Source organism: Onychostoma macrolepis, chromosome 10 (genome assembly GCF_012432095.1).
Source record: "Onychostoma macrolepis isolate SWU-2019 chromosome 10, ASM1243209v1, whole genome shotgun sequence".
Taxonomy (NCBI): Eukaryota; Metazoa; Chordata; class Actinopteri; order Cypriniformes; family Cyprinidae; genus Onychostoma; species Onychostoma macrolepis.
This window is the reverse complement of record NC_081164.1, coordinates 5,634,450-5,646,883: the sequence shown is the minus strand read 5'-3', so window position 1 is coordinate 5,646,883 and position 12,434 is coordinate 5,634,450. Positions and strand designations below refer to the sequence as shown.

The window sequence follows — 12,434 nt, the reverse complement described above, 5'->3', positions numbered from 1 at the left end:
TCTTCTTATGTAGATCCCAGCCTGTGGCTAGGGTCTCATAATTGGCTCATGCTTTTTACGAGCCCTCATTTCGGGTGCTCCAGACTGGGCTCGAAGAGCGGCTTCGTTCTGCACTTGCTTATAGCACAGCGCTATTGGATGTGTTCCCTATAAGCATACAATGCAACTGGAAAGACCTTAAGAAAGGGAACACTCCAGTTATTAACATAACCTTAGTTTTCTGAGATAAGGAAAGGAGCGTTGCGTAGCATGCCGTGCTATAAGGCTGCACGTGAGTCAATGACTGTGGCCATAAAAGATTCTGACAAAATGACGCTCAGAGCCAACTTGTATAACAGATGGCCCCACAGTGGGCTGACGTGCCATTTGTTTGTGCAGCTACACGAACATGAACAAATCAAGCTTCTGTATTTAGAGTAAACAGGAGTTTCCCCATAAACCTACCCATAAGCCTTATCTCAGTGAACCAAGGTTAGGTTAATAACCAGAACATTATGAGTCAGAGAGAGAGAGATTTAGCATGTGTGAATTACCAGAGTACTGCAGAGTTTCTCAACAAACAACAGCATGTCTACTGTGAGGGACCGACCCAAAGCATAAGGGAGCATAGAAAAATAGGTTTTCAAGAAATGTATTATTTTAATCAATCAAATAAAAAGTTCATGTTTGAAAGGAAATAAACTAACTTTTCACAAATCAAATAACTAGGCCTATTAAAGAAATAATCAACACTAAACAAAGACTTGTGCTAACCAAACTGAACTCACGCCAAATGCCACAACAAAACCACATTTATACAATTGGACTAGTCCACATTACTCACAAAAGGAGGGAAACAAGAAACCACAAACTACAGAGTACAATAACAAACAAACTTCTTAAATACTTGAAACAAAGATTAAATATGAATCTTAAATAAAACCAAACAAAATACTATTAAAGAAAGAAGTAAACCAGCAGTCTTAAATTTAAACCATATTGGTTCTCCCCCTGCTTCATCTGTCTGTTGGTGCCGGCCGGCAGAACTAAAGAGAGGTGGAAGCAGCACGATGGTCCTTTAGATATCCGGGACCCAATGCCGAAAGCTCGAGAACCTCCACACTTTTCCACAGCGCCCACTGCACGGCAACCTCAACTCAAAGAAACGGTATTAACAAACAAATACACAGAACAGCAAACTAAATTGTGTGCACTCCAATTAGCTACCATGTACTGTGATTTAATAAAGTGTTGAGATGACAGATAAACAGAATTTGCGTCTTATCTGAAATACAAAATTAAGAATATGATTTAAAGGTTTTGTTATCAGCCGGATTTAACTCAATCAATATGGAAATAAAAATACACTGACATGTGTGGGTACGTGTATGTGTACGCCCGTAAGCACACATTACCATTCTCTAATGTGTGGCCACCTCGTGGGCCATCACATCTACTAATAGTGAGTATGTATGTTTAACATCTTCAAAAGCAGCGGTGTTTTTGAGAAATGTCATGTAGCTTTTCAGTTGCAAAACTATTTTACTGATAAAGTCATGGGTCAGAGCTGACAAGTTTCTATGCACACATTTGTTCCATGTGTGTACTGTACTGTATGTGCGTGCATTTGTAGGAGAGAAAATGCGCTTTTTATAGGTAATAAGTTTATTAGCATTGTTTATTTGCTTAGTGTATATTTGGGTTTTGGTTTTTCTTCTGTTTTCGGATTATAAATAAAAAAAATTTTATCATCTGGAATGAGCTGTGAACACTAGGGGCCCCTGAGACAATTTTCTATTGCTGGCAACAGGGTTGACAACCATTCCGTATAACACAGAATTGTCCCATATTTGCAGGCAAATGCTATATGACCACCTACCTGACAAATAACAAATGAATTATTCTTTTTCCAAATCATTGTTTGAATTGTGAACGTAGCCACTCCAGGAAGGCTCCTGCTTCAGCAAGTGGGACTTGTATTTTGATTTCGTTAGCCCAGGGCCCCGCAAAGGCTTAACACAGCACTGCATGTTGTTTATAGTGAATGAGACTATAATTTCTATAGTTTTTGTACTTACATTAGAACTGCCATGTGCTTTTATGACCACGTATACATACAGTGCAGTAGAAACTGAGGGTCAATTTGGAATAAAAAATAAAAAATCTAAGCTACATTTGTCATGCATATACTATGCGTATACATATACTCTTATATTTAATCAACTTGTCAAAAATAAAAGTTTACCCAACCTTGGTATAATTGAATATTCGTACCCTACATGTATACTATTCCAATGCATTGAGAATATGAATCAGCCAAAATTTGAATACAGTGGTTTATACCAGGGGTTTTATACTGAGATCCAGGGGCCCCAAGGGAGTGCTATTGGGTCTGTGGAGAAGTTAAAAGAGAAAAACAGTGTTAAAGAAAAAAACACTAAATTTGATTAAAACAAAATTAAATGAATACATTTGTTTAAAATAAATAAATAAATACATTTGATTTTAATTAATTATTGATTAAATATGTTACAATGGGCATCAGTGGAGTAAGGGTCCAAATGCAACTTTATTAGCCAGAGGGTTGAGGACAAACAGGCAGGTCAAACACCAGCAAACACGATAGCACAGGCAAAGCAAAAGTGTAATCCCAAAACAGGCAAGAGGTCAGGGCAGGCAGCAAACAATCAATAAACAGACAAAACAGTCCAAGTTAAATAAACACAGAAACAAGGGAAGACCACTCAGAAATCTTCACCATTGCAAAACAAGCCTTAGCCTTGAGTGAGCATGTGAGTGCAGCTTAAATAGCCCAAGTAATAGGCAACAGGTGTGAGTGTAATTAGTTCCTGGAAAGGGGATCATGGGAAATGGAGTCCTGGAAGGACTAGTCAGTGTGGCGATGGAGTCCTCTGATGGCCAGCAGGAGGAACAACAAGGACCAAATTCATAAAATAAATGGATGAATAAATAAATAACTTTACTTTAAATAAATAAATAAAAAGGATTAAGTAAATGACTAAATAAATGTGATTTAAATAAGTAAATAAATAAATAAATGATGTAAATAAATAAACAATACATTTAACAGACTGCAATATAGCAATAAAAAACAAATATATTTATGCAATAAAACATAAATATATAAATAATGCAATAAAACATGTATTATATATATTCCAAATATAATTAGAGATGTTTATAATATTATTAATTGGGTCTTTAAAGCATAGCTAAATTTTGGGATGAGTCTTTCACAGATTATCATATTTGGGGGTCTGTAGCATCTAAATCAGGGGTGCTCAACCCTGTTCCTGGAGATCCACCTTCCTGCAGAGTTCAGCTCCAACCCTGATCAAACACAACTGAACCAACTAATTAAGATCTGAAAGAGCACTTGATAATTACAGACAGGTGTGTTTGATCAGGGTTGGAACTGAACTCTGCAGGAAGATAGCTTTCCAGGAACAGGGTTGGGCACCCCTGATCTAAATGATCGAAAATCCATGGCTTATTGTATCTACTTGACTGAGAGACCTTGAAGTTGTTATGATCCTGATAATAATATAAATCAGACAAGACACAGGGTCTTCATTAAACACATTATAATCTTGAAACAATTGTGCATTGTGTAACTTGATTTAAAAAAATAAAAATAAAATAAAATAATAATACCATAATAATATCATGCATGCAATATATACAACCCAGGGGAATAAAAATACATAAGGAAGCAAAAAAGCAAAACCTGGTAAATAATAATTACATTTTATGTATAGGGTACATATTGCAACCATGTCTATTCGGATGAATACTGCTCGACCACAGCTCTCCAATAGACTAGATGGCGCTAAGGAATAAACTGGGAAATGGTATACAGAGAACGAGAAAGAGATCTAGGTGTAGTTTTCATTTGCAGAAATAGAAAAACATGTATTATTATTAAATCATTGGAATTATTGTTACTTATTAATATTAACCATTAATAATTGTTATCACTGAGGAATTTTCATATACATAAAACTAATATAATGGTCTTTTTTCATTATACAGTTCTGAAAAACTTGTGTTTTGTAATAATGTAAAAGCAAAAAGGCTCAAGCAGCACATTTTTCCTAATTTTTTTAATAACCTTTTCTAAATGTTGTTCATTAAATATTATAAATGAAAATTTGTTATAGTGTTGTGTATAATCATAATAAAGTTGCATTTCCTGCTTTATCCGTAACATTGTTTATTTATTTATTACTTACCTGAAAGGAAAAGTGTACATAAAAACACTTTATCACAAGCTTATAATGACTTATAATAAAACAACACTTTTATTTATTTTTTTGTTATACTATTAAGTGAAATCAATATTAGCCTACACCACCGGAGACCCTTTTAATGGCCAAATTCAGCAATTAATAAAGGATTTGTTTTTTTATTTATGTGACTTATTCCTTATTTGTGTTTTTTCTTTTCCATTCTCCATTGTTTTTGTTGTTTGCTGATTATTTGTTCTTTTAGCGCATATTTTTTAATGTTCCTTTAAAAACAGCAGCGCGTTCACGACTCCACCGGAAGTAGCGCGAATGATGGCTCGGTGGAATCTGTCACTGGAGTAAAGGGCGAATTCACAGCCATCGTTTTCGTCTGGAGGTCTTTGGCTTCGTGTTGAGTTTAATATTACACGCATAGCTTCTGTAGTTCATTCCGTTCCCGATCAGATCAGACACAGTACAGGAGCCGCAATGCTGCAGAACACAGGGTGAGTTTGTCTCATTCTTGCTGCTTAGTCCGTGTGTTTTGGTGTAAGTTAGTACTCTTTAATAAACCAGGTTGTTGTTTACTGGTATTAAAATACTTGTTTTATAAGTATGAACAAGTTCACGTGCAATATTAGCTGTGTTTTGAATGACCTAAGAAGGCTGGACTGTGTTGTCAAACAACGTAACTAATTTTAACTGCAATCTATTAAAACTGACTTGGCATTTCAGCAGATTATAGAACCATATTTCCTGTTACTATAGTATGTTTATAGTTTTATGTGTTATTTTTTTGAACTTTTTTAAATTTCACCTTTACCCCGATTTCCTGTGCGCAGGTATCAAATGAAGGAATGCCAACGCAAACAACCATGCGATTAACATTGTTATGCAGCGCTGCTTCATGACACACAGGACTTAATAATATATAAAAATATATATTTTAATTATCACACTCACACATAATGGTCAAATGGATGAAAATGAAAATAGGGCCATAAATGTTGCTGTCAAGAATTCCCCCCATGATGAAACAACTTTAGAAAAACAAAAATCTCAGATTAATTTCAGCCAATGCTGTTTTTAAAATAAATGGCAGGTAAAATTGTGGAATTTGACTTTGAAGCAGTTACATGATGTTAGATTTACTAGGAATATGATTATGTCCACAAATATTTCTATCTGTGATTAGTTATGTTTTGCCTAGCCATCTCTGTTTGTATATAGTGCATTGATTATGATAGGATTGGATTATTATATGATTATGCATTAATCTTAGGAAGCTGGCAGGATATACCATCTTCATTACCGGAGCGAGTCGAGGTATTGGCAAGGCCATTGCTCTCAAAGCTGCACGGGACGGAGCCAATGTGGTCATCGCTGCCAAAACCGCTGATCCTCACCCCAAACTGCCGGGCACCATCTACACAGCTGCTGCAGAGAGTGAGCGCAGGACTCGGTTGCTCTTACTTACCTTTATAATTGGACACTACAGAGATTCAGTAAAAACCCATTTATTTTCTCCATAGAGAAAATTATTTTTAATCTATAGCTAATTAACTTTTTTAAAAACTAAATTCCCAGTTTATTTCTACATTACCCATAATCTTGAAGAGTATAGTGAATGCATTGCAGATGACTCGGTCAAGTTGTCTTCCATGTAATGTATTAATTAGTGCTATCAATCGGTTTAAAAAATTAACTAAACCATGTGTTTATTAGTGCTGTCAATTGATTAAAAAATTAAAAAAAAATTTTTCTGAAATTAATCGCAATTAATCACACTTAAAATTAAAGTTTTTAAATATACTTTTATATTGCAATCAATATTCAAATTAATGTAGAAACAACTTAAAGACAGTATATTTTAAAAATTTGTTTAGTGTCATGTTTTTTATGACTGAAGGCGAGTATCACTGATACAAATTCTACTGATGTCTCTTGGAAATTGTTCTTTTTTTCCTAATATTTAACCATTCATTAGCCTATATGTAATGTCAATTATACTAACATTACAGTATCATTGAGAGCTATCATTTTAACATTTATTGACTTTAAAAAATATAAACTTCTAAAAACAACATTCACATAAACCCACTGTAATAAATGGCATATTGACGATGATACGTGGATCTGACACGCATGCTCGTAGTTTCATTCACGCTTTAATATGAAATGATACAGGCTACAGCGTGCGTCACCGTATGTGTGCATGCAATTGAAGAAAACTCTAGCTCCGCCCCTGCGTACATTAAACTAAAAATTAATTGCGTGCGTTTACACGCTAATTTTGACAGCACTAGTCTTTATTGTTGTTTATATAGATATCATTAGAGGCTGTAACATTGGCTTGAACATTTATTGGTATCAGCAGGTCTAACGATTGCCAAGAACATATTCCTGACACCATTACGCCATTCCATCCGTCAGCATTGTTGGCATAAGTCCATAGATTCATGATGTTGCTTATATTTCTGACACCATTCCACCACTGCCTGGGCTGTTAACAACTGTTAACTGCCACAAGGCCATGGATTCATGTTGGTGATTGTGGCTTTGATTAACAGCCATTGGCCTGTTAATACCAACCAATCATTACTTGAATGTCACAGCCTATTGCAGTACTGTTTTTGACCATGTGCATCACCTCTTGGACACAAAGTTCAGAATCTTCTAATAGCTACTTCCATCATGATCATGCATCATGTTACAAAGCAAAGATAGTCTCAGACTGGTTTTGTGAAAATCAGTTTACACAGTTCCAATAAAACACTTTTCACAGCATGTGAAAATATGCAGATATTACAGTACGTTTTAGAAAGAATGCTCACCAAGGCTGCATTTACTGATTACGGTAAAAACGGTAACTTTTATATTTTAAAGGAATAGTTCACGCAGAAATTAAAATTTGCCTTTGTTTCTTCATCAGAATGGATTTGGAGAAATGTAGCATTACATCTCTTGCTCAGCAATGCAGTGAATGGGTGCCGTCAGAATGAGAGTCCAAACAGCTGCTTAAAACATCACAATAATCAAAAGTAATCCACACCACTCCAGTCCATCAATTAACATCTTGTGAAGTAAAAAACTGCATGTTTGTAAGAAACAAATCCACCATTGCTTCCAACCACAACACAAGTCCTCTGTTCATAACATTGCTTACTCCAGTGAAAAAGTCATCTCACCTGAATCAGGAGAGAAATCTGCACAGATCAAGTATTGTTTACAAGTGAAAGCAGTTCAAAACAAATATGTTAGTGGATTTTGATGTGAGATACAATAGAGGATGTTTTTATGAGCTGTTTGGACTCTCATTTTGATGGCACCCATTCACTGCAGAGGATCCATTGGTGAGCAAGAAATGTAATGCTAAATATTTGCTAAATAATTTCATGTAATAAGTCTATGACCAATTAACGTCTGTTTGATAGTTGAAGCTGCTGGAGGGAAAGCACTGCCGTGCATCGTAGACGTCCGTGATGAGAAGCAGATCAATGAAGCTGTGGAACAAGCTGTGGAGAAATTTGGAGGTGAGTAACAGTATTTCATATATCTCTCATTTTGAGCACTCAGGTGTGTTTTAATTTGTCTTTAATCTTCTTGGTTCTGTTGACAGGGATCGACATATTGGTCAACAATGCCAGTGCTATCAATTTAACAGGAACTCTGGAAACTCCAATGAAGAAAGTCGACCTTATGCTTGGCATCAATCTCAGGGGAACGTACCTGACGTGAGTAAAAGTTATTCTTTAGAGTAACAGATCACAATAAATGACAGAAATATTTTCTGTGTTAATCAACAGCTTGTCACAGATGTTGTCAGTAGAGCTTAACTTTTGAATCCGCAATATTCTTCTAACTGTGGCCACTGTTTTCATTACAGGTCTAAACTGTGCATTCCACATCTTCTGAAGAGCAAGAACCCTCACATACTTAACCTCAGCCCACCTCTAAACCTCAATCCCATCTGGTTCAAAAACCACACGGGTGAGCGCAAGAGCAATCTTACATTCAGTGCTCTAGGCCTTTGGTTTCAGACTATCACTGAACATTTATTCAGCAATAGTGACAAATAATGACACTGATCTTGTTTTCTGCTGTGTCTGTGTAGCGTACACCATGGCAAAGTATGGCATGTCCATGTGTGTGCTTGGAATGGCCGAAGAGTTCAGGGGATCTATCGCCGTTAATGCCTTATGGCCCAAGACAGGTAATGGCTTTCCTGCATCAGTCATTAAATAATTCAATTTAGAGATCATTAATGCGTAAGTAGATATTGCAGAGTCTGTATTCTGTAATAAATATCTACAAAAATCCTACAAAGGAGTTGAATATTAAAGTGATAGTTCACCCAAAAATGAAAATTCTGTCGTCATTTACTCTCCTCATGTCGTTCCAAACCCATAAAACTTTCATATATCTTTGAGACGGTACTGAAGATATTTTTAATGAAACCTTGGAGGTTTCTATCCTAATCATTATTTAAATCATTATAATTATTCTTTCTGAGGTCTTTGATACGTGTTTTCCCTCTGTGATATTGCCTAAATATCACTCCACCATTGCAGAAATCTTGCAAGAGCATGCTGCTATTAAGACCAGAACCATCCCTTAGCTTTTCTTGAACATCTGAAAAAATACAAATCTGCTCTGAACTCAGCTCGTTCTGTTTTTGTCACTGCCATGATCAACAAAACGGGCAAAAGGCCAAAAGCGTTATTTAATTAAATTAACAAGCTAACCAAACCTCCATGTCATAACGTTCTAGCTTCAGATGAGCTTTGCTGTTCCTTTTGAATTATATTTTAGAAAAGACAGGTGCCGTTCACCAAGGCTATGAAGTTTAGTTTTAAAACTAATCTCTCTGGCCAGTCTCTTGCTTCTCTCTGACTAATCCATCTTCTGTTTTCTGAGTTAATCTTGAAATCCAGTTCTTCATCCTGCTGACTTGATCCTGCTCTTACTTCTCTTCTGAAACTCTGCCATTCTGTCATCTCTGCACCTATTTCTCACTTCATAAATACATCTCTTGTCTCTGCTTTTTCCCTCTGCCGCAGTTACCCCAGTCCTCAAGAAATTCAACCTCGACCCCTCAGTTATATCCAATTATCACACTATTTCAAATTTACCTTTCATTTCTAAATTATTGGAAAGCACTGTTGCCTCCCAGCTTCAGTCTTTCCTAGTTGCAAAAAATCCCGTTGATCCTTATCAATCTGGTTTTTGCCCACTTCATAGTACTAAAACTGCACTTTTAAAGGTAGTGAATGACCTACTGCTTTCTTGCGACTCTGGTTCTCTCTCTATACCTCTCCTACTTGACCTTAGCTTAGCACAGGCTCCCTTGATTTACTTATTTTCCACCTTTCGCATGTGGGTATTTTTGGTGTTGCTCACTTTTGGTCTCTGTGATAGACAATTTTATAATTCTGTGCAGGATTCTCGTTCTCCCACCGTACCACTGAAGCAAGGTGTCCCCCAGGGATTAGTTCTCGGGCCGTTATTATTCATAATTTACATTCTACTTCTGGGTCAGATTTTACATCGCATGTCATTTCTATGCCAATGAAATCCAAATATACACTACCTGTAGGCCTACTCTATCCATTCAAATTGATAAAATAATTGATAAAAAATTACTACTTATTAGCTTCTGAGCTAAATCCGCTTGACAGTGTTTCAGCAATGATGATTTGTGTCTTTATAGAGAACTGCTAAAATGTAAATATATACCTTGAATGTAGTGTAGCTTTGAATAAAAGCGTCTGCCAAATGCATAAATGTAAACGAGTGTATTTGTGGTGCTGTATGCAAATAAACAACAGGAAGCTGAAAGGATGTTCTTCTGTGAAGTCTCTCATTAAAATGCTGAACCTTTTATTGTTATTCAAAGCTTTATAACAATATGTATTGTGAAACATGCTGTGAAAATGAGGTGGAATTGAATATTAATAAAAATCAACAATGATAACTGAATTAGTCTTGTTGCATCATCTACTTTCAGGCATCCAGACGGCGGCCATGGACATGTTGGGTGGTTCTGGGATTGATAAACAGTGCAGGAAGGTGGAGATCGTGGCTGATGCTGCCTACGCCATCTTTAAACAACCCACCAGCTTCACGGGACAGTTTGTCATTGATGAGGACATTCTCAAAAAGGAGGGCATTAAGGACTTTGATGTGTATGCTGTTGAGCCAGGTTGGTTATGCAGTATTAATATTTCATGTTAAAGTGGTAAAGTAATACAGTAAAGTAATAATTTCCTATTTAATCAGGAATTTGATTTGTATAAGTTATTTCACAGTATTTTTAGACCCTGTTTACAATAACGTTACCTTTCTGATATATTACAGAAAACTGTGAATGTCAACACAGCACATAAAACATCTCTTCATTTTTTTTAGGTCATCCATTGCTTCCTGACTTTTTCTTGGATCAACAGCCAGAGGATCTAGCCAGGCAAATGGAGGAGCATGGTGAGTAATGAGGCAATAACAGCACATTTCATCTGTTTTTGTTCTGCATTGTCTTCCAAGCATACTTCAGCAGATGTCTCAGTTAGTGTCAATATTTTAACTCTCCCTTCAGGTGCCACTCCAGCTTTCAAAAGTAGAAAAACCAGTGCAGATTCTGCCACCACGGGACCTGTTTCTGACATGTTCAACATAATCAGAGGACTTCTCAGTTCAGATATAGTGAAAACCACACAAGGAGTGTACAGATTCGATTTATCAGGTACTTATGATATATTTAAAACATTTGAGTTAAAGTTTTATGGCTTTCAGTCAATGTATGCTAGCTGAAACACTGCAAAATTAATTTTTTGTTCCACTGAATAATAAGGGTATGGAAGCCTGTTTCTGCCACATAAGGGGAAAAAACACATGCTTTGATAAATCATAATTATGACAAATTAGATTTATGCCACAAAAAGTCATGAGGTCATATTATGAAGTCAATTTTGAGGTTATGAGATTATCACAAGTTTATAATGAATTTTAATCTCATGATTATGACAAAAAAATCCAAATTATGAGATAAAGTCATTGACATAAATCTGAATTATAATGCCAAAAAAATAAAATCAAAATTGAGGTGTTAAGTCATAATTATGAGAAGAAAAATCCAAATTATGAGTCATTCCTGACTGACAAGCTCATTATGAATTATGACTGTCAAGCCCCATGGCTTATCTCATAATTATGATTTATGCGTCATGACTTGGGTCAATTTCAACTTTCTACCTCATAAATATGCCATAATTATTACTTATCACATTGTTATGACTTGGTGTGTCATAGTTTTGTACTACTTTTGACTTTTAATTGTATAAATATGAATATAAATATAAATGTCATTTGACTTTTTATGTCATAATTATGTTTTTATTTAAGTATGATTTAATAGGGATATGTAACCGCACGTATACAAATACAAATTTACAGTATTTCATTTCTGAGAAAATCATGTCTTGGACTCACAGGTGTATTTCAAATTTGACCATTGAATATTTTATTATATATAATTTATATCTTGAAAATAATATGTAATAATAATTTTTATATTACATGTATATTTAAACATATACTGTATAGTACACTCATTTACAACACGCGATAACTTGGCCTATATAGAGTTCATTAAAAGTTTTGATATTTTCCATTTCCATTGGTGTTGTATTAATGTTTACTGGCTTGATTGACAGGTGATCATGCTGGAGTCTGGTACATTGATCTGAAGAATGATGCAGGAAGTGCTGGCAGCGGGGAACCACCTGTCAAAGCTGATGTCGTCATGACGTTGGACAGTTCAGATTTCATCAAGATGTTCGGAGGTAGAAAAAGTGTCGCTGATGTACTTTTACACACTACTGACATAATCATAGCAATAAAAACCTGAAGTACTGATGAAAACCATGTTCTTTATCAATAGGGAGATTAAAGCCCACTATGGCGTTCATGTCTGGAAAGCTGAAGATTAAGGGTGACATGGGGCTTGCCATCAAACTGGAGAAGATGATGGCTATGATGAAGTCTAAGCTGTGATATGATCACTCACTCTACCATCTCCTGCCTTACATGATGTACATGCTCTCTTTTCTAAATCATTGTTTGCATTAAACCATTTGCTCAACATTTGTTCAGCTGATACTAATTTCAATAAAGGATTTTCCTTATACTTTCTTCACTGCATGTTCTTAATAG

General features: G+C 35.6%; 1 protein-coding gene across 1 annotated transcript; it reads left to right on the top strand.

Annotated features, from left to right (window-relative positions):
- Positions 1 to 4,539: 4,539 nt before the first annotated feature.
- On the top strand, positions 4,540 to 12,413 carry hsdl2 (hydroxysteroid dehydrogenase like 2). Its single transcript, XM_058789263.1, has 11 exons — positions 4,540 to 4,732; positions 5,509 to 5,672; positions 7,661 to 7,759; positions 7,846 to 7,960; positions 8,113 to 8,216; positions 8,341 to 8,439; positions 10,234 to 10,428; positions 10,635 to 10,706; positions 10,819 to 10,965; positions 11,936 to 12,064; positions 12,163 to 12,413. The coding sequence occupies exons 1-11, from the start codon at positions 4,716 to 4,718 to the stop codon at positions 12,273 to 12,275; spliced, it is 1,254 nt and encodes a 417-aa protein (XP_058645246.1). The 5' UTR covers positions 4,540 to 4,715; the 3' UTR covers positions 12,276 to 12,413.
- The last annotated feature ends 21 nt before the right edge of the window (positions 12,414 to 12,434 follow it).